The 22833-nt window shown below is 42.9% G+C and overlaps 1 protein-coding gene across 1 annotated transcript in view; it reads left to right on the forward strand.

Annotated features, from left to right (window-relative positions):
* The window catches only part of LMF2 (lipase maturation factor 2), a 152965-nt gene that overhangs the window by 61947 nt on the left and 68185 nt on the right, over window positions 1-22833 (forward strand). Inside the window, exons 2-8 of the mRNA XM_086918831.1 lie at window positions 8330-8583; window positions 9983-10011; window positions 11246-11442; window positions 11801-11979; window positions 13431-13569; window positions 14033-14167; window positions 20632-20737. Coding sequence (XP_086774957.1) covers window positions 8330-8583; window positions 9983-10011; window positions 11246-11442; window positions 11801-11979; window positions 13431-13569; window positions 14033-14167; window positions 20632-20737 — 1039 coding nt within the window. The remainder of the gene's footprint in view (window positions 1-8329; window positions 8584-9982; window positions 10012-11245; window positions 11443-11800; window positions 11980-13430; window positions 13570-14032; window positions 14168-20631; window positions 20738-22833) is intronic.

Raw genomic sequence — 22833 nt, forward strand, 5'->3', positions numbered from 1 at the left:
CCCCCCCCCCCCTTTCCTATGTCCTCTACATTCCATGCCCGAGCTAAAATAAATTGAGTTCCTGGGCCAGTGAGGAGGATAAAAAACAGCCCTGGGAGAGGAGTGTGCGACTGATGCAATTAAGGGGAGCAGGTGCTCCATTTACGGGTACCACGTCGCTCAATCAAAAAGCTAAAAGGCACGCTGCGTAATCAGCGTACCATCACCTGCACCCCCAATCTCACTTCTTCACCCGTCAACCAAGTATGTACTATGTGGGCTACTGCCTGATTGCAGTACGAAGAGAAAAGACATCCTCACAGAGGTAATGCACCAGCTAGCAGTATGGAGTCAATGTCCCTGGTGCCCCCAATTACTTCGAACAATAGTGTCATCTATTACTGTGCCTTCAAATACAAGTATTCCCGCTGACAACACTGAGACAGTTAATCTCCCTCGGTTGATGCTAGAGAAGGGGGTGCATGATGCATCGAGTACTTTGTTAAAACCCACACTAGTCTGTGACCAGTCAGGACAAGAGGTAACTAGTTTTTGTGTTATATCACAGACTGAGAGCAATTCAAGCACTACATTGGTTCAAGTGCCATGGCAAGGTGTTGCTCCATCCGATCTGAGTCTTTCTACAATGCACCAGTTCCAGCACCTGCCTACCACCATTTGACCCAAGGAACTCATTGCTCTTCAACTACATCATGAGGAGTCAGAAACCTGGTGGTAACTATGGATTCCGACCTATCATTGAGACCACAAAGAGCACCTTCTGCACACTGAAAACACTGCAATGCATCTTCCCATACCTTCGATACCAGCAAAAGTTCTAATCTATACTCGCACTCTTGATCTCCAAGCTCCACGATATCAAAATCCTATACCTTGGCACCTAACCTCCATCATATGACAACTACAATTAATACCAAGGTTCTGCAAGGCTCTATCTACAATTCAACCCACAAAACGCATGACCCCAGTCCTGTAAGCACTCTACTGGCTACCTATAGCTAGATGAGCAATATTCAAGGCACTTTGCTTCATCCACAGAGCCTTCTGAGGAAAGCCACAACTATCCCTACAAGTTTAGATTCGAGAAATACAAGTAAAATAGGACAATGTGCTCCAGACTTGCATCACTGTTCAGACACACAAAAGGCGATGGGAGGATGCTTGCAATAAGTCTAACCATTGGCAATTGCTCAGGGTAGCATTCCACCCCATTGTTCTTTTGACCACTATGCCATCTCAGTTTGGACCCAGACATATGCAAATCAGTCTTGATCCTATTCCAATAGGAACAGTCCAGACTGAACTGCCGGGCCAGGTCCTCTCAGAACCGCAACCCAAGACCTATTTTACCCTGATTGGGTCTCTTCAGTCTGGGTAGCTTGGTTCCAGAGGCACAGTAAGCAAGGCACCCACATATGGGCACATCCTTGGTGACTGCCAATGATTAGACTTACTGCAAGCATCCTTCCATCACCTTTTGTGTGTTTGTTGCACCGCAGATCATCAGGCCACTTTATTATAATAAATCCAAAGGAGGCACCGCTTTCTCAGTACAAGCCGCCAAACGCTGGCACTAACTACCAGCCGGGATTCAAAGAATCCAGGAGTTCTTACAGAGCAGAAGAGAGGTGAACACACTGCTGTTTCCAATATAACTACACGATCCCATAAACTAGAGCTAGAACCTGGAACATGAATCGCTCCTTCAAGTACAACGAACAGTCCACAAATGCAACAGCCCAGCCAGCACACTCTCTTCATGTTAACAAACATGCTATTAACTCCCTATATCCAGATAAGTTATGAAAGGATGACATGTGTCTAGCGTTGGTATGATATAGTAATGTGAATTCATACTCCCTCTTCCTGATCCTCACTAATACTATTAGTATAATACTATAACAGTCAGCATTCGTGTAGCCGATAGAAGTTGAAACAGGCTGCATAATTACCCTGTACCACTGCCCCACATAAGACAGCACCACTACAGGTCATTTCTATCACCCTGTACTGTACCAGTCCACAGCAACAAACACACTCATCGTAATTTAAAACAAGCATTTGCAATGCAATAGGTCTCGCAGCATTAAATTTTGAGTTACTGGCATTGTCTCTGACAATGCTTTGCATAACTTTTTTGTTAATTTACAATTGGTATATAAACATTGTTTATGAGTGGTTAGCTGTTGCTAACAGACACCCTCACAGACCTAGAGCACTGCACGGCTCATATACTCGAATTTGCACTGAAATCGGAAGGCTGCAATGCTGATTAAATGCATAGGGCCCAGGGCCCATGCACTCCTGATGTGCAGTTGAGGCCTACATTACAGAGGGCCCCACTAATTGTAAATTAAAAAAAAAAAAGTTATGCAAAGCATTGTCAGAGACAATGCCAGTAACTCAAACTTTAATGCTGCAAGACCTATTGCATTGCAAATGCTTGTTGTTTTTGTTTTTGTTAAATTTTTTTTAAATAATTTTATTTATTGAATTTTCCGTCAATGGCATACAATCAAAATGTCAGCAGATGCATTGAAAATACAACCATAACTTGAACAGATATGAAATATCATAAATCAGATGACATACTTAGCAGTAGGAACAAATATCGTCAACCTGTGAGGACAAATATTCATTACCAAGGAACAATAAAGAGGCAATCTTATCAATACCTTCCGAAGGAATAAACCAATCCGGTCTCAAAAGAATTCCATTTTCCACCCTCCATTCTTCAGCAACTTGAGCAAAGATTTGCAATTTCGTACATAAATTTCTGCATGGTGGTTATTCCATTTCCACATACTGCTTAATAAGTGAAAATTGTCTATCCTCTGCACTCCATTTAAGCCATTCTGATTCCTATGTACCCCCATCACACATGTCAATGCATCAACAGCAGCAACCAATATTTCATGCTAATCCAGTTCTTCTTGTACCCCACATCCTTTTGGGATAATGTACACAAACAATCTTCTGTCAGATGTTTCCTACCAGCTATGTGTTTAATTGCAAAGTTAAACTCCTGTAGTCTGTTCATAAAACTTTATTCGGTTTGTTTAAAACAGCCATAAAAGAACATTAAACATAATAAATACAATATAAAACATCATGGTAACTGCATAAAAAATCCATCATCTCCACATATGCATTAGCAGGTCATCAATTTTAACTTGTGTAATGGATATCACTTTTCCTCACATGGCTTTCAAAATAAAAGCTGCAACTGTAGTCTAGATATCAATATCGCTAGTCTTGATAAGGCATTGTTAGATTTCTGTCTGCCCATCATATACACTAAATATTTATGATCTGTCAGAAGAACAAATTCCCTGCCCCACAAAGTTCTTTAATTTTTCTACTGCCCATACACAAGCCAGAGCTTCCCTTTCAATTGTATTTTACTGCAATTCAGCTCCTCAAAAAGCTCTAGATCTAAAGCACACTGTGTTTTCTGTGCCAACTACAATTTTGCTAAAAATTGCACCCAATCCTAATTAACTACATCCACTGTGACGTAATAATTGGCAGAAGGATCAAACAGATGGTTAGAGGGCAGCTTTAACTATAAGAGGTTTAACCTTCTCAAAAGCCTTGTAATACTGTCCAAACAAATTGTTCTCTCTTCTTGAGCAATTTACACAGTAGTTCAGTAAAAATACCATACCCTGAACAAACCTAGCATAGTACGTACACTCCTAATCCTAAATAATATTTCAGGTAGATTTTGTCATATGGTTTGCTTGATTTTACAATGGCATCCACTACATCTGTTTAGGGTTTGATACCTTCCTTAGGAATTTTGTACCCCAAATAATGAATTTCCTGTACTAAAAAATTGCATTTATCTATTCCTACTGTCAGCATTTTACTTAGTATTTTTGAAACTTTGTCCAGCAACTTATGTTCATTCATTGTTTTTGCAAATATTAAAATGTTGTCTTGGATAGCTTGAACACATTCCAATACTTCGACAAGAACATCCATATATTTTTGAAAGACAACTGTAATAGAGGCCAGACCAAATGGCAACCTCTAATACAGAAAAGCCCCAAATGGTCTGATGAAAGTTCTATGGACTCTTCAGCCAATGATATGCTGATTTTGAGATAGACATTAGAGAAGTATTTTTCTCCATTAACAGCTGCCAATAACTCTTGTATCCAGGGCTTTAAGGGGGGGGGGGGGGCTCGAAAGGGGGCTCTAGGGGGCTCTATTTTCGGGCCTCAAAGGTATGGTGAGCAGACGTCCCGGTTTTTGTTTGGTGTTATTAGTGTGGGTAACATGTCTTGATGGTGAAATACTGCCAATTTCGTTTTTCACTATTGAAAGACTATCTTGCTCATAGGATAACATGGGGAATGCTGTGTGACATGTTTACCTACAGTTGCTGTGATTGCTGAGGAAGGGACTGTCAGCTGTGTCCCCCTAACTTGAAGAGGAGCTGTGCTATGTGCTTTGCCCCTCTGAAGCCTGCCTGTCTCCAAGGGCCTAAGAAGAGGTAGGAACTCGGGGATACAAAAGTTCTCCAGCACCCACCCTTCCAGCGGCTGTGTGGGTCTCTGCGCTGTGCCTTCGTGAAGCTGCCCCCCTGTGAAATCTGCCTCTGTGTGCTCATCGGCACACAGCTGGGGCGTAAGGTCATGAGGCCTGCTCTGCCTCAAACGTGATCTGCCCCAGGATCGAGTCCCTTGCGCTCTGTGGGTGCGGATTAACGCACCGCTGAGTAACTTTGGAGCACCTGCTTAGCCCCCGAGCGCTGTGTGTGCATTGACTCCACCGCTACCCCTCGAGCTGTGTTGTGTGCCCGAAGCCGGGTTTGCCTCTCTGAGAAGGAGCCTTGAAAACACCCTGCCAGTATTCACCACCACCGGCCTGGGATTGTCATTTCCAAGCCTCGCTCGGATTGGTCACAGCAACGAGGATTTCCCCCAGCAACGCGGAGGTTTGTCAGGCGGAGCTACGTTGCGTCTGGAGAGGCGCGAGGTGTCCTCTAGCAACCGGGGTTCGCTCGAGCTCATCATTGAGGAAAGGAGTTGCCTGAACTGGAGGCCGAGGCGCGTCCCACCGGCGAAAGTGGCTTAACCGGAGATCAGCGCGGACCGCAGAGCTCCCTTCACATCCTAAGGTAACCGGAGTTTCCACGGGGGGATTATGGTCACACACGCTACCGGCGGGCCTGCCTTCTCTTTACAGGTCACCCTGTTGCTACTTACTTGTCAGTGGTGTAATGAAACTTGTGCCCCCCCCCTGCAAACTATCTGGAGGGGGCCCCCCTCTGACCACACTCAGGAGCTTGGGGAGCCCCGCATCGTGGGGGCTGCGGGGGGGTCATTGTTACACCACTGGAGGGAGATTCATATTCAAGACTCCTGGACTTTAGCCCAATAGCTGCCTTTGCGTTCCAGTTTATAATTCAGTTCACATCTGGTTGGCAGCCCTCGCAGTTGCTCATTGTCGCCCTCTCTATTTCTTGGGTCACCGTTAGCACCTCTCCTGCCATGCCCCATTTGTAGTGCAGCTTCTTGCCTACTTTGTTTGGGGGCGGGGGGTCCTACAAGTGTTATTGCAGCAGTGCGCCGGGGCCTTCATTCAGATTCCTGGCACGCCCCCAGGTCACTGTTGTACCACTCACTGCTGAAACCAGTACGGCTTGTTTCATAAGGAATCTATTCCTTGTTATATGCCCAGTATTATCTGTACAGCACATGCCCTCATTCCTACAGTCAGTCAGGTTTCCTCCCCTTGTAACACCAAGACAGGGGATGCTGTCTCTTGAAACAGAGCTGTGCAAAAGAGGTGGGCTCCAGTTCTCCATTGCTCTTCTGCTCCCATTCCCTGGTTCTCTAAAGACAGAGGGATTCTCTTTCTCACCTGATTTCTGGGCCTGTTGGCACTTTCCATCCTGTGCACCTGTTGGTCCTGTCCATCCTGTGCATTTGTGCAGAGATTGAGGGATGACACAGGCTTGCAGTGGATTCATGAGTGAGAAACTTGACAGCAATTCATGTTAGAATTATTCCCATCACCTTGTTGGTTGTTGCAGCTGACTCTCCAAATGCAGCGGCTACGCCCAGTTGTGGGTACCACGCTCAATTGTCATAGGAACCAAGCTATACCTCTCTGAGCCCTAAGTACGTTCTGCTGACCCCATCTCTAGTTGCACATTAGTTTCCCCAACTAATCCATTGTAGTGTAATAAGGTGTTTTACAGTTGTGATCTATGGAAAAAAACGCTACTTTGGGTGATTCTGTGACTGGATGCAACGTCATGATTTTCTTAAGCACACAATGCTAGTTATCTTTATTTACACCACGCCCCTACTCGTATAGGCCACGCCCCTTTATGAAATTTGCCACGCCCCTTTTAGAGCACCCCCCGTTTTTTTCCCCACTTAAAGCCCTGCTTGTATCCCAGGTAACGAATTACCATTCCCTTGTTTGAAGATTTCAAATCAGCCCTAATGCATAAACCTCCATTGTTTTTGTTTTGCAATAACCACAGCTGAAACCCATTCAGAACTGTCAGTTGGTTCAATTATGCCTTCACTACTCTAACAAACTAATTACAAATATGGACGGAGAGTGGGTGGGGCTTCAAAGCCATACTCCAATACTGTCTGCCTCGCAGCAGCGCATGCGCTGCCCATGCTCGACCTAAATTGGCTTTTATCAGTTCACGTAGCCAAATTACGGTCTCTATCTGCTGTTGTGTGGAACTTTTGTTTTTGTTTACTTTCTTTGGCGAACATTAAAACAGATGAGCTACATTACTTATCTTTTCATTGTGACGTCACTGAGAAGTAGTCCTTTGATCTTGCTCTACATTTCATGTGGACTTAAGTTCTTGAACACTATTTTCTATGACTTTGTTTTGGGCAGTTATATTAGTGGGCCTGCACGAGCCGTGTGAAAATCTCTCATCCCCCCAAGAGATATTGGAAGAACTGGACAATATTGCCATCTACTGGTTATTTTTGTAATTCAATGTAGAATTTGCTCTAGTATGCATTTTCCATTCAGGTTTTATGCTGCTCTGATACTGAAACGAGTACCCGTAGCCAACTCTGCTAGCTTTGTTTTTTGGTGTGGCCTGCTCAAAACAGCTGCTTATTAATCACACAGGAGAACCGTTGTGCATTTACCAATTCCTGTTCATCGTGCTAATAGTAGTTAGTTATCTTGACCACAAATACTACTTTAATTCTGGTGGGCAGGCCTGGCTGATGTTGCACATGCCTGAAACCAATGGTGCTCTTAAATTCGTACAATTCTGTTTCTCCGAGAAGGGTGATGGAGAGTTCAGACTCTGAGTTGTCCTTGTATGCAGGAAACGTGAAGCACAGGGAGGAACGGCTAGTAATCCAAAAGCAACAGTGTACCCTAAATGCTTATACAACAGCGGGGTCGCCCACATATCCTTCTAACATGACTCGTCCAATTTTATTTCAACATGTATTTGTATATCCCATTTCAATATTCAGATTATATATTGGAGCAGTATGGCCAAGATATTAAAACAAAAAATGTGTAATGTCTGATATTTTCGTTTTTATGTGCACGGTCAGTTTCCAGGTGTTAGAAAAGTTCTCTCTTGGATCTACAATCATGCACTATAGGTAGAAGTTCAGAACGGTAGGCCCAGGGAAACTCCCAAAAGGGCAACCACTGCAGTTCCTGATTGGAAAACACCTTTCATGTGAGGCTTGCTGTCAAATGGTTATTCTTCATGGTCCTAATCACTCTGGTGTCAATGTGAAAGCACACAAAATGTATTTATTACTCTAATGCATATGTAACTTTCCAGGTAATTATTTTAGACCTGGCATTAGCCAGGACCATATCATGTTACTACAGTCCTATGTATTATCTACAATATATGTACTTAAAGGGGTTTTCAGCAATCCCTCAATCAGTTGGTCTGCTTCGTGCATCACTCAGCTTTCTTCTGCCCACCACAGCATGAGACAATGTCTTAGCCACTTCAGCCCTTGCCTAACTGCACTGTGAATAATGGTATTCTGGAACTACTATAGCAATGTGTGATTTATGAGCCCAAAAGTATTTTTGCCTTTGAGCGAAGCTGTTTTTTTTTTTTCTTTTTTTGGGGTTGGGTTGTTATGGATGGTCCAGTAGCTTAAACGAGTAACATTTTACTCAAAGCAGGTTTAAACAAAACAACACTTTACAAAGTCAAACACTAAAAGACCACGCTGGCCCGATTTTCTCTCCCTGTGCTATGTGCTCCAGGCAAACTACAAGTGTCAATCATTTGCATTATCAGGCATTATGTGAATTGGCTCTAAACTGTCTTGCTTCCCCTTTTTAGGACTTTATGGCAGAGAAGGCATCCTGCCAGCCAAGAAGATGCTGAAGTACACAGGCAAGAGCATCATGGAACAGATGAAGGATACTCCAACTCTGCTGCTGCTAGGCCCAAGCTTGGGATTGGACACGGAACAGGGCATGGAGCTTATCTGCCTTCTAGGAGTGCTGTTGTCAATGGGTGCCATGCTGCTGGAGCCTCTAAGGGACAGCTTGGTGTTTCTGTTGCTGTGGGTGCTGTATTTATCCCTGTACCAGGTGTGTTGTACTCAAAATGTAGAAGTCTGCAAGATAAGTACCAAAGGACAGATTAAAGGTTCCACCACCTTTCTTCATCCTCTGAATACCCCTGTTCCTTCTTTACCATAGCCCCAATTATGGTAGTATCCAGGCCTACCCGCCCTGTCAGGCCATTAAAATACTGTCACATGATGGTTCCAGTGGTAGGCCCCACATTCAGCTCTGCTGGTACACCCCATTCCAGAATGGTAGCTTCCTCTTCCTGTCTCGGTAGGTTCAAACCTCAAGCTTGAATTTACTCTCTGCTAATATTGTACTGTCCCACTTGCCCCGCACCACCCCGTGGAATTTGGTGCAGTTCCTTGCCTCCTTTACTGCTGTAGAATCTGCATCAGTCCAGTAATGTTACTGTCATTCACCCCATCCAGTGCAAGTCATGTGTTACTTGCAATTGCCCTTCCTCTAGAAAATCAACATAACTTTTTTTGCCAGTGTTTTCCCTTCACACACTGCACCCCAATATTCCTGTATTAGAACCATGCTCGACTCTTAGTGCACCAGAGTCCTGACCTGCGGTGTCAATACACCTCACTTGTGAGTTCCAACAAAGGCACTATTTAAGTCTAAGGACCTTTGTTAAAGACTGGCCATGCCATTTACTCCTGGCCTTCAGGGCTCCATGCTGTTCTGATGTACAGAACTATAGTTGGTGGTTTTTAATCCTGACCTGGTGCTCCAAGAGTCGTGGGGTGTTGGGGTCATGTACATTTTTTTTATTTCAAATACTTTTATTGAGGTATTTACAAGGTACAGTATACAGGGGTGCAGTCTTGGTCCCCTAGGGGGAGATAAAATAGCCTTCAAACAGTTATGACGGTAGGGTTACATACAGCTTTTTATGAGAGCGTGCATATTACATTCGTGTGCCCCGTGTGTGGCGTTACTGGTGGCCTGGGGGTGTGCCCCTAGGTGACTAAGAAAGAAAAGTGAGAAAGGAAAGAGATGATGGAGAGACACACTTACAAGGGCATAGATATATGCACATTAGAAATAACAGGGTCTTCACCCTGCACCCCTCTGCCCACCCTCTCCACTTTGTCTCTCACAGCTGGGAGCATGCCCTCCTGAGTTGCCTGGCAGAAACAGACACATTACTTACATTATTTCAGACTTTAGTGGCTCTTATGGAAAGGAGAGCGTACCTTTTAACTCTGCTTGCATGATGACCTGACATTTCTCCCAAAAACCAGGACATCTGTTTAAAAATAAACAATCATCTGGACTGTCCGGAGAGACTGATACATTTTCCCTGGAGTAGCTAGTTTTGGGTTTTTTGGCCTCCTTTCAGTATGTGTTTACAGGTTTGGGAGCTAAATAATGATCCACGTCCATGTTCATTCTCTGTCTTTCTTTGCAGGTTGGACAGGTGTTCCTGTATTTCCAGTGGTAAGCTGCAGCTTTCCCATTTTACGTATGACCTTCTTTCCCAGATGTTAAGAGTGGTTTGCGTGCCCCTTATTATCCAAATATGATTTCTAGGTTTTCCACGGGGTTCCTAGTGATGAATGATTCACCTCTTTAACTTTACCTGTCACCACTCACCTTGCATTGCTGAGTATTTAACAGGTTTCCCAGACATTTCTGCGATGTTTGTATGTGTTGATGGCTCCACTTTGCCACAGTGTAGGTTCGTACCACTCTCGCCTGCTTCTTATATTTGTGAAGAAAAAAAATGTAATGCCAGTTCATTTCATATTTGTTTTGAGCTGCTTGTTTATGATTTTCAAGTGAGTGAATGAAAGCTCATGTTCTCCATATTGTCGTAGCTTTTGTGTCAGTGGGAAAGCTAGGGTGGAAAGTCTTCTTAGTATTAGTCAATGGAGACACATTCTGATGGAAGCAGAGGATGTGCTAAATGTATAGCTCGGTCAGTCCTGACGGCTCCTGGTGGATCTCCCTTGACACTTAAGGCAGTACACATACAGTTCCATTAATGCTATGTTAAAACACTACACCTTTTGCATATGTATGAGCAGAAAGCTCACTATCAGAACTCCAATTACATACTAGAATGAGGTTAAATGCAGATGTGTAATTGGGGGTTGTGGATTAGAAATAACATCATGGGGCTGTAGGCCATAAAATAATGGTCGGCATTTATATGAGTGGCATTTATATGAGTGGGTACCTAAGCAAATAATTCAAAATATGATAGCTTGCTATTGTCTGCTCAAGATTTGACAAGTCATTTATGTCTGCGATGGAAGCAGCGGCTGCTTATTATCCATGCATGTCGTTACTTTTACTTATGGGAATAGAGGCAGGTTGTCTGTCTGTGGATGGCTTCAAAGGCATTTCTTAGTATCTTCATTTTATGAGGAGACCTGCAATTCTGATATAATAAAAGGGTAGTTTTTGCTTTGTGGCTGAGTTATTTCCTTAGAATTCTTGGGGTTGTGGAGAACTTTACTTTCTTTTATGCACCTTATTAGGACAGGGCAGTAGTGGTCTTGACAAGATTGATGTACTGTATTCCTTTTTCCCTTGGTGAACTGACATTGCTCTCTGAGATACACTTGTAGTTTTTATAGTATTTCTCCCAAAGTGTATTATAGGGTGCTAAGTGAGGAATGCCTCGGGCCAACTTACAGTGTTCTCTTTTACTGCTCTGGACCTCTAGGGACAGCCTGCTACTCGAGACTGGCTTCCTTGCAATCCTCATCGCCCCGTTCCACCTGCTGAAGTGGCGCACCACCCAATCCAGGCCACACGACAACATAACATTTTGGCTCTCACGCTGGCTTCTCTTTCGACTCATGTTCGCCTCTGGGGTAGTGAAACTAACAAGTCGCTGCCCCACTTGGTGGGGACTGACAGGTGAGGAGTTCCTGGTTGTGCTCTGGGAGGGGAGATGAAAAAAGTGTGGGGACGATAGGGTGGGGGGGAAATCCTGAGTTTTGGTTGCAGGTGGATGTGGCAGATAAGCATAATAGAGAATTTTTGCGTGTGTGGTGGAGGGGTGGGGGGGGGGGTGAGTTCATCTGTCTGATTTTCCACATACCGTATTTCTGTTTGCCTTGTTTGTTCTTTTTTCTTATTCGGTGTTGACTGTTCATTACCAAACCCTGTCGACAGTGATCTTGGACAGACTGTCCCTGAGCCATCACTATGAAACAAGATCAATGTATCCTGAAACATTCCTCTCCATCTTACTAATCTTTATCTCCTCTTCCAGCGCTGACCTACCACTACGAAACACAGTGTATCCCAACACCGGCTGCCTGGTACGCTCATCAGTTCCCTGTTTGGTTCCAGAAGTTCTCAGTTGTTGCCACCTATGTGATCGAAATTGCCATCCCTCTTCTGTTCTTTGTTCCTGTTCGCCGCCTGAGGATCTTCTCCTTTTATTCCCAGGTGTGATTCTTTGATCTCCACATTGATTTGGATGGGTTAGATATGGGGACAATCTTATTAATCTAAATAATGCCCTAGTCCATGTACTTGTTGCCGATCAACACACGAAGGCATATTACACTCAAACAACATTCATGTTGGCAGTTCAAGCTCTCTCCCGTGGCTTAGACTTGTCTGTACATGTATTGATTATATTACGACGACCTATGTTTGGTGATAGTCATGGTTTTGCAATTTCTTACTGAGATGCAGACAGACTTTTTGCCTACACTATTTTCATGTTTTAAAAACGGAATTTGTCAGAACTATTGAAATCTAGACTCAAAATATTTCGGAGAAAACTGTAGTCTGAGAAGGTTGTCCATAGTGTAAACCTTTGACCACTGCAGTCATTTTCACTTTGTTCTCAGTGCCTTATTTCTATTTTCCTTCGTTCCTGCTTGTGATGACACCCAATGCTCTTTTCCACCTTTGCTGAGAAGATCTGGTTTTTACCACCCCTGATAGTGTGCTCAGGATTGACAGGTGTGACATGGCACAGTGGCCAAACATAGTCCTGATAATGTTTCACTGACTCTATACTCTATTGTTTTGTAGCATTCATATAGATCGTCATACTCTGAAATTCCTCATCATCCTTTTAGGATTCATGGTTGATTAGGGCATATGTTGTAGTTCTGTATGGGATGCATTGGATAAAGGAAGTTTAGGGATATCCTCATAATATGGTACTGCGTCTCTGCAAAGCAACAAAGTATGTTGAACGGTGCAGGAATAGACCTGGTCTCACAAGCTGATACTTAGCAATTATGTAAACATTTATAATAGTTGTGTGTTCAGTAAGAGCCAGGTCTTTAATGTTTTCCGGAATGGCTAATGGTTGTGAATCAATCCTATTCTGTTAGTGTGTTCCAAATGTAGCCCTTTGAACTGGTCAACAGTACAGTAAACCTAGAACATAGATTTGTTTTAGTGATACATATGGACTTTGTGCTGAGCACAATGGGATACATGTTAAAGCATAGTACAGTAGGCATAGTTCTGTAGGCATAGTTAAATGATGTGATTGATTCATTACTTGATAGTTTGGTGACTTATGAGCTGCTTTGCATTGCTTTTTATCCAGCGGGAGGGGCTGGTGTTCTTAGTCGGTCCATCCATGTGGATCTTCTGCTTGTAGTGGAATATGAAATTGGAGTTTTGTGTCCTAGCCTGCGCATCAGACAAATTTGATTTCACAGTTGAGGGATAGTTTTGGGTTGGAGGTATAAGGAGATTGCCGTTCAGCTGTTATTATCTGCATAGAAAGCATGTTTAGTGTGTGCAGCATGTTTGATTGTCATGGGAGCTTTTAAGAAGGCACCTAAGACCTTTCTCCTTCATCAGATATTTGTCTAGTGCAGTCAATTGATTAAAGTGTAAAGTTATGATTTTTATCTTTTGTTTTATAGGTTTTGCTTCAGTTCTTGATCCTCCTAACGGGGAACTACAACTTCTTTAACTTGCTGACCATTGTACTGTGCTTCTCACTTCTGGACGATGAGCATGTGGGGTTCTGGTTGGGTCGCAGCAAGAAGAAAACCTCAAGCTGTAAGTAACTGTGTCCGTCTGATTTAATTTCCACGATGTCTTTTTATAGCCAACCCATATCTCTGTATGGACCTATCTGTACATATTACTTCAGCTTTGTTGTTCATCTGTTTGTTGTCCGCTTCTCTGCTCCTGTCCTCCAAATTGAAATTGCGTTTTTGCACAGAATTGGTATTTTATGTAGATTATACCATTTAAAATTGATTTTAGGAATTTTTTAAACCTTGTCATTATTATGCTGTGTGGGGAGTTGAAATGTGAATCCTCTGGGGCTGGCTGGATTCAAACCCTGTCTTTTCCTGACCCGACACTTCCTGGCCGCCATCTTCGCTTGGGGTCTTAGTTAGAAAAAACGCAGGATTGCAAATTGTATTTTGGATTTTTATTGTCTAGTTAATGGAATGATGATATAAACAGTTACAAATATGAACCGTCTTGTTTGTGCCTTATCCCTTCTCTGCAGCATGGACATCAACCCTGCAGTCTGTTTTAAATGCTCTCCTGGAACTTGCTGGCTATTGCTTATTGCTGTATGGAAGTGCTCGATACTTTGGTCTGAAGATTAACTTGGAAAACCAGAACATCGAATCCAAGCCAGGTATAGTCTCTATGTAATGTCTAGCACATGCACTTTAATACCTGTGTTGCAACAAAAAGTATGATCAGAATCTCGCTCTGCCACCTAAATCCTACTAGGAGTTCATGTAGTAGTCTTGTGGGTACCATGTGGGTTTGTCCATGTGGGCAGATATCTATTCTATTTACATTTTCCGCTGGAAGTTCTCTTCCAAGGGCATCCCATAAGTTACTGATATGGGGAGCAGAGAGGGATGGTTTGGGGGTTTTCAACAGCTAATATTTGCATTGGCTAGTTTGAGGGAACAAAAAGAGCTGATGGGAAATTTATATAAATATAGTTTTTAGTCACATTGGTAAAAACATCTCGCCACACACTGACACGCATGGGCACATATTCTATAAGTAAGTTATGAGACACATCATACTTCGCGGTACAGCTGGCACCAGGATGGAGGGTTGGCTTCAGCATGCGGCCATGGCCACCAGAGAGTTGACCTCCCTCTTAATAAGGGGATTGTTCTTTGTTGTGTGGAAACAGATAGGGTACTCGGCCCAATGCTGGTAGAAAAGACGCCAGACTATGGGTAAAATCTTTTCTGGATTCCAAGCCACCTTCCAGACTGTTCCCACAAAAGAATCTAGGCCCACACCTTGCCTACAAAACTAATAGTTGAACTTTGACAACAGTGTCAGTAATAAGACATATTTAGCCTCTCACCAGAGACCTTTTCTCATGAATCAGCTGTACTTTGTTTGAGTGAAGGGTTTTGTTAAGAGATTTTGTTTGTGATGACACTTTATTCCAACCTTGATACCCAAGGATGACCCAGTACCAGAAATGGGTCCAGAAGCTGTGAGTCTGCAGCCTGTAGGACATCCTAAGAGCCCTTTGCAAGTAAGATTTCTTACTGAAACATCAAGGCCCTCTTACTCCCCAGTAAGCTTGAAGTATAGCCGTTGTTAATAGAAATCTACTGGCTAGCAATAAGGAGCTCTAAAAACATTTGTTGTCATATATTAATCCTAGAAGGTGCTAGCCTTCTGTTTTTTTGGGGTACAACTCCGTTTTAATTTGCTCTATATATTTATTTGTTAAAGCACTTGCTTCTGCATTAAAGCCGTGATTTTTGACTTTGATGCGTTTTAAATAATTGCAGCTGGTATCTAAATTATCTGTACTTGTGCTGCAGGTGTGGGCGCATAACGGGGGCTAAGGGGTAAATAACAGCCGTTAATGCCCTGCAGGTGAAAAAAAATATGGCATTTGCCACCCAAATGACACCCCGCCCTGCGGCCCCCCACCTGAAATAGGGACCATTGGATAGGCAGGAGCAGCCTCTTCCCTCCATGTTTGAGTGAAAAAATAGCTCTATCTTCCAGACCACTTCCACTGCCTTTTCTCTTGCAGCTGCCTATCCACAATTAGCTTTTTTGGACCCCCTCCCTTTCCCAGTCAGCTAAAGAAAAATAAAGGTTTTTTTTTTTGGCTTTACTAAAAGCAAGGGGAGGAGCCCAGACTGTCCTCCATGATTGGTACCTGCTTTAGAAGAGTTTGAGGGAAAGCTACTGAAGCATGGAGCCATTTAAAAAAATGTTTTTTTCCACCCAGACGTTCATGTGAGAGGCTTTTCAGCGCTCCCTATCTTCTCCCTATCTACTCACAAGCGAGATGTTGGCAGCAAGCCTGCCACAGAACTATCTCTTTGTAGGCCTCCAACTTTAAATATAGCCAGCAAAGGCACAATTCCGATTGGGTGCGAATGAGTGTTGTGTACTGCATATATTCCAACACAAGTCATCTTAAGTTAAACTAAATAAATAAACTATAAACCTTTTTTTATATTTGATGGTGTAGGGTGGCGCTTCTGGCTCTGTTAATTTATTTAGGTAGTTTCTAATCTGCAAATATTTAAAGAAGGCTGTGTTGGGCGATTGAAATTCAAACTTGAGTTTAATGAGACTCTTGATTAAAATAGCTGATTTGCCGCAATAAAACTAGAAGTATGCATTTTGGCATTATTTATTTATTGTTAGTTTCCTAATCTGTGCAAAATCTCAGAAAAAAAGCCCTGTACGATTTAAAGTCATACTGGTTTTAAAAATCATGGATTTCCCGATTTAAGTAGTATATAAAGTTTGTCTGGGGGACAGAAAGACGTCAAAGAATTAATATGTGGGATTGTAATTTTGAGAGAGTTGATAGTCTCTTACCCATAGCTGCCATCAATATAGGCCCATCTGTGGTAATGTCGCCCCCTTCACACTTTCTATTGAAAGACTAGGTAATCATAGAGCTCTCCTGGGTCTTTTATTTTGTCAGATCAAGCTTACGAAAAAATGATGAAGCAATTTAAATAGGGAGGACCCTAAACTTGTAGCTTCAGACCTTTTATAATTTTCATGATGTTTGTTATTCCGAACAGTTATACTGGTAGGTGCATCGATTAACAAACGGCTGAGAGACAATTCCTATAAACCTGTTCGCAATTATCATTAAATGCTTCCTTATAGTTACGAAGTCCACCTTAAGGTACTTTTTTGGACAACCTGTATGTTTTTGGAGTGCAAGATGCCTGCAGTAAAATCTAGAACTAAAATAGTTTACGTTTGTAGGTTACAAGGACCCAAATTGTGCTACCTTTTTTTTGTTGTTGATATTTTCAGATGCAGTTATTTTGACCAGGTGAGAAAGGAAAGGCCTGGCGTGTGCATCATTGAATTGCGACTTAATGTGCCACTAATGCAGATGATTATATCATCTGTAAGTACTGAAAGAACATTTGGTCAATGCTCATTCTCTAACTCCCATAAGAAACCCCAGGCACTCTAACGAAAGCAGAATCATTGCCATAGGTTCCTTTAGTTAGTAGAGCCATTCTATGGAGGCACAGTGGTTCCTGTGGTTGGCTTCCTCGCTGTTCTGTTAAACTGGTGAGAGATACATTCTTGGCTGAGTACTTTATACAGTTCTGTGGGTGGGGTATCTAGTTCTTCAGCTTTCCCTGGGGCCAGATCCTATGTGGCCTGGTGGATTTCCTTATACTTTAGAAAAGAGTTAAGGGTTTGCGATTTAAAAAAACAAAACATTTTTAAGAGCAATTATATAAATATTGTTTATCACCTAAAAAATAGAATACTCTAACTATACAGTACTTCCTGAACACAGTGGCAATTTCACTGGTGTTGTTTTTCATTTGTTCTAGATGATGCTTAGGTAGAGTATTTGATTTGTATTTGTTTGCTCCTTTAATATATAATTTAAGTAATCCACCAGATCTTTTTCCTGATTCAAAATTTTTAATCTTTTGCTCTTATGTTTTGATGGGCAGAATGAGCTAAACGACCAACTTTTATCTTTCCTTTTAGTGCCTTAATTTGTTTGTAAAAAATTTTCGACTTCTCATGGGCTTTGTGGCATGATTCTGAATGTTGCCCCACATCTTTTGTTCTTTGTTCTGGCATAAGCTTTAAAAGAACATCAACAACACAATACATGATGAGTAGTTTACTTATAAAGCTACCCCTATCGCAGCGGTTCCTGAATTACTTGTAGTGCAGGGAGAGCTCTCTAAATCCAATTGTTTTTTCAACATCGTTGATCCCTTTGAACTAATTCAATGTGTCTGTCCAGGGAAACTTTTATTTTTTTTCCTTTTTATTTATTTTATTTATTTTTAGAGTTTTCTATAGCGCGAACTTGAACCGATTAGGTTATCAGAGCGCTTTACATAGCACCAGTTCCGTTACATGTTATCACAGCACTTTACATAGAATCAGTTACGTTGCACATTTCAGGAACTTGAACCGATTAGGTTATCAAAGCGCTTTACATAGCACCAATTCCGTTACATGTTATCAAAGCACTTTACATAGAATCAGTTACGTTACACATTTCAGGAACACATTTCTTTTTGTTCTAGTGAATAGGGTTATCTCTTCACACGGGGGAAGGGATACACCTGGCTATATTCCAACAGTCACACAGGCGACTAGTCGTTAAGCTATAACTCTAAACAAGGGAGGGGATACACAAGGATACAATCTAAAAATCACATGGATACTAGTCATTAGAGTTATCTTCTATCTACACAGGAGGGATATGACTGGAACACTCTAAGGGTCACATAGGGGCGGTAGAGAGTACAAAGGACCACTGCAAACACTAGTGATAAGAGTCAACTACATACACATAGGAGGGATATGACTGGTTAAACTCTAAGCGACGCATAGGGGTGGTATATGGTGTCTAGGAGACTAGTCATTAGAGTTATCTCTATATACATAGGAAGGGATAAGACAGGATATACTCTAATGGACACATAGGAATGGTAGATAGTACAGAGGTCTACTGCATACACTAGTGATTAGTTATCTATATATACATAGGGAGGGGATAAGACTGGATATACTTGAGTCACATAGGCAAGGTATATGGTGAGCAGAGTTCCATAAGTGTGGATGCAGTCACAGAACAAAGGGAGGGTGGGAGGGATGCAAGGGTATGGAGAGAAGGGGAAGCGGAAAAGGGAGGGAACATTTGAGGGTCATCCACGGGGAAAAGGGTTAATGGACTAGGGAATGGGAGGAGGGCTAGAGTCCAGTGAAGCTGTCCGAAAACAGCAGCAAAGTGATGGTCAGGACAAAGCAAAAAGTCAAGAAGTCCAGTAGTGAAGGTGGGAGATGAAGCTGGAGGCCAGCGGCAGGCGCGTCACCATCTTGGAGAGCTTGCAGTCAGCCGTCTCGGTGGAGGAGAGAGTGCGCCAGGTGGTGAAGGCCATGTTGACGCTGTTGGTACGGTCATACGTTGACCATGGGGCGCTGCACGGCTGCCGGTGGGTTGTGTTGATTCACCCGCAAGCAGTGTTGACTCCAGGAGCAGTGGCACATCCAGAACGCTGGTGCCATGTGGGGGGGGGGGGGGGGGGGGGGGGCGTGGGTGGTCTGGAGATCCGGTCCGTGTTGCAGGGCCCCAGGGCGTTCCGGCACTGGCAGTGGCCCCAAACTGGCAGCAGGTCGGGAGGCAGGCCAAAAGTCCAAGAGAGGGCCACAGGATTAGCAGGAGGCCGGGGAGAAGTTGGGGCGAGCCAGTGGAAGCGGCGATCGCCATCAGAAGTCTCCTCCGGCCGCCATCTTAGAGTCAGGCAGGCGCTGGGAGGATTCCCTCGGTGGGGGTCTCCACCGAAGTGAAGGTAGAGGAAATTATGCCAGTAGCTGCGGCGAGAGTCTCAACAAGCCGGGGTAGCGCAGGACGCAATCCTACCTCCCAGCGGCGGCCGCAGTCAGCAGAGTCCACGGCGCAGTGCCGCCCGCCATCTTGAGCGCCTCCGCCCTCTCCTCCTTCACCTCCTCCACCTTTTAGTCCTCCTTTTAGTCTTTTATGTAGTCCTTTGAGATTCCATGAAAACACATGCATTTACCTATTATATGCATTATCCTCTGATTGTTTGTCAGTATCTCACATTGCTGAACTTTCACATTCTTGAAAAACAATTCTTGCTATTTTCTGCCTTCATTTTTTTTCCAACCCTGCTTTAGCCCGTCTCCCTTCCCTTGATTCCTCAAGAATCTTGCACACCTTTCCCAACTGCCCTTGTCACCCTAACTTGATGTGTAGTTCACCCATCACGAGATCCTCTGACACACATGTTCTTCTGCCCCTGTGGAACCTATTATGACTGGTATCCATGGATCTTAAAAGGCTTCTGAGATTAGGCGCACAGCCTCATCTCTGATGCAAGATGGTGCCTTATTGATCCTGACCCTAATGATTATATTATCTTCTGATTCTTTACCCACCGAGGTTTGTAATCACAATTGTGTTGAAGTGCATATGTAATTCTCTCCTGATGTATGTGTCGCCCCAGCCTCACTCTAATGTTAAAACTTTGAGATTTAATTAATTGGAAGCCCTCTTAATCTTAGGAAAATAGGAAATATCCTTCCTGTTATTTTATTAAGTATGTAACGCTACATTACAAAAACACTAGCTTGTCTATTGTCTCACTGGACCTACAATCTGCCTTCTAAAGCATGGCTGCAGTCTTTCTTGATTCTTTCTTTCTAGTCTGGCTTTTGCACTCTTATGTTAGACCATATGTAATTTGCCTTTCATAGTTTACCTTAAGTGTCAATAGTTTTTGCAAATAAGCCTCTGCTCCTAGTTCCTTAAATGTATCCATTATTTTTCAACGGGAGCAATCTTTTGTCCATCATTGAAGTGAAAAATGTACCCTAAAAAAGTTAAATAGGCCACCATTGGGTTTCCTGGCACAGTCCTCCGATTGAAATGTGTGTCAATACAATGTTTGTTTATTGACGCTAAATGTTTACCGTTATCTTCTTGCCATGACTGGAGTGGGTTTCCTGGTGCCCACTGGACGTACTTCATAATTGCTTTAATTCTGTTGTGACTTCACCCGTCTGTCGGTTATGTTCTTGTCTTGCAGTGTCAATCTCATAAAGACCTTGTAACATTTTTTTCAGCATTTACGTACCATGAGTTTATGCAGTGGCTTAAAGCAGTCATGCTGCCAACAGTAGGAATTGGAGCACTCTCACTTTCTTGGGAAATCCTCTCTGCTATGTACAGGTGCGTTTCAGCATGTGGGGTTCTTCAGTAGATCTTTAAAAGGTACCATACATTTTTCATGGGATTGCAATAGGTGCACTTGCTGCAGGTGTGTTGTAGGGTACAAGTTTGCATATGTTATTTTTCAGCTGCCAGACCCTAGGAGTCTGCTTCCTTATTGTTGCCACACTTAAATACACCCATATAAATTACACTATGGTTTGTTGACCACCTTCTGAAATCACTCACGTTTCTAGGATATTTTCAGAATATCTAATGGCAGGTGTTTAGTCCTTACTGTACTAATCTCTCAATTTTATTTTGATGCCTTGTGGGCTTAAAGGGTGCCAATACATACCCACGATATGGACATATGAAGGCTTGTTGCTTTACTCCGATCTTTTGATCGGAAGGCAGCCGTATATCCATCAACTAGCTGATCCTCGCACAGTTTTTAGTGTAGGTGAAGTGGTAAACAAAAGCAGTAAGTCTTTCTGCAAAACATGTAACCTTACCTTAGAGAACCCCCTCAGTGAGCCCCAAGATGACCATCTTACTCACTGATTGTATTGAAATGCTCCGACACTGTGGAAATAGACTAGCCGGTGCCAATTGATAGATATTTTCATATTTTAAAGTATAGAAATCCATAAAATCCACTCTCTGCTTCAGTTTAAAAATCTTCGTTTGTAATTGGGTAATACTGAGATACTGACCAATAAGTACTTTATCTACTCCAAACAAATGCCAAAGCGCCTCTCTGTATGCAACTGCTAATAGCGCAGGCAGGCAAGCAAGCATGCTTGGTCTCTCTAATTAAAGCTACACGACAACAGCACCAATTCCATCCTCCTGAGTTATTTAGTCCCAGATGTTTGATGAAAACTATCTGGCACCCTTATCTGTCTTAGTGGAGAACCATTACCCGAAACTGCTGTCCTACCAGTTCATTTTCTTCCCTGTTTCCTAATTAATTTCAATAAACACTGGCTCCAGAACTTTTAGTAGAACATCAGCAGCTTGAAGTTCTCTTTACTTCCAGGCAGAGGTCTCTGCTCAGTGTAGAGTTGGACTATTGGCACAACTCTGTACTTTTCTCTAATATAGCAAATTTTTCTGACTGGAGAATTTAGTTGCTCTCGTTAAGTGACGAGCTCAGCTCACTTTGGTATAGTATATACTGAGCTTCCTACATTGGTGGATCAGAGGTGGTATATACAACTTTTCATTTGTTGGACTCCTTGGTTACCACATGACAGAACTCTTAAATTGACTTTAGAATTCAGATTTTTCAAATTGCCATTTTTGCAAAATTACAAAGTCTTGTTAGGGCTGTGGTTAAGTCTCTTTAGAATTTTTGAAAAATAAAGTCACTTTAGCTAGGGTTAGAGGAGATAGAAGTTATTTTTTTTGACAATGTCTCAAAACAATAACCCAGCTGTTATTGAAAAATAACCACAATGTCATAGAGGACATAGGTGAGGAGCTTGGTCTCACCACCTACCTTCACTTGTCTGTCAAGGAGATAAGACCCCTATGCAAAATTAAAAAATATAACAATGGGTTCCCATCCCACCAAACAAAAGCTCCAGCAGCTGTTGGCTGGGTATGCTAAGGATCACCCATCTGAATCTGGTGAAGACCAGTCCGATGAGGAAGCGGAGGAGGGGGATAACCAGGTAGATTAACCTCCTCCACTTAAGGAGCCCTCTTTTGGGAACTGTTCTCTGGTAACTGCAGAGACAGACACCTGACCCTTTCTGTGGCAGATGCTGGGTCTTATGACCTCATGAAGAGAACTCTGATTGGGGGGGGATGGACTCACAACTGAGTAATATAGACTTAGATTCAGGGGGGCTCCCAAAACCAGCTGGTAGGGGAGTTACTGGCCTGAAACAGGTAGTGGTCTTTCCAAAGCTACCAACTGCATGTCTGTGTTGAACTGAAAACCCATGCAGAAATGCTGGATATCCCTGAGATGGTGTGTGTAAAAACAAGAGGACAGAGCAAGAAACTGGGTGAAAAAAAGAAGCGTTGGAGCATTGGAATTATGGTCCAACCTTCCAAAAGCAAAGGTAAGGATACTGGGGAACCAGCTTCTGTACAGCAAAAGGATC

The sequence above is a fragment of the Lissotriton vulgaris genome, chromosome 1_1, assembly GCF_964263255.1.
Source record: "Lissotriton vulgaris chromosome 1_1, aLisVul1.2, whole genome shotgun sequence".
NCBI classification, from domain to species: domain Eukaryota; kingdom Metazoa; phylum Chordata; class Amphibia; order Caudata; family Salamandridae; genus Lissotriton; species Lissotriton vulgaris.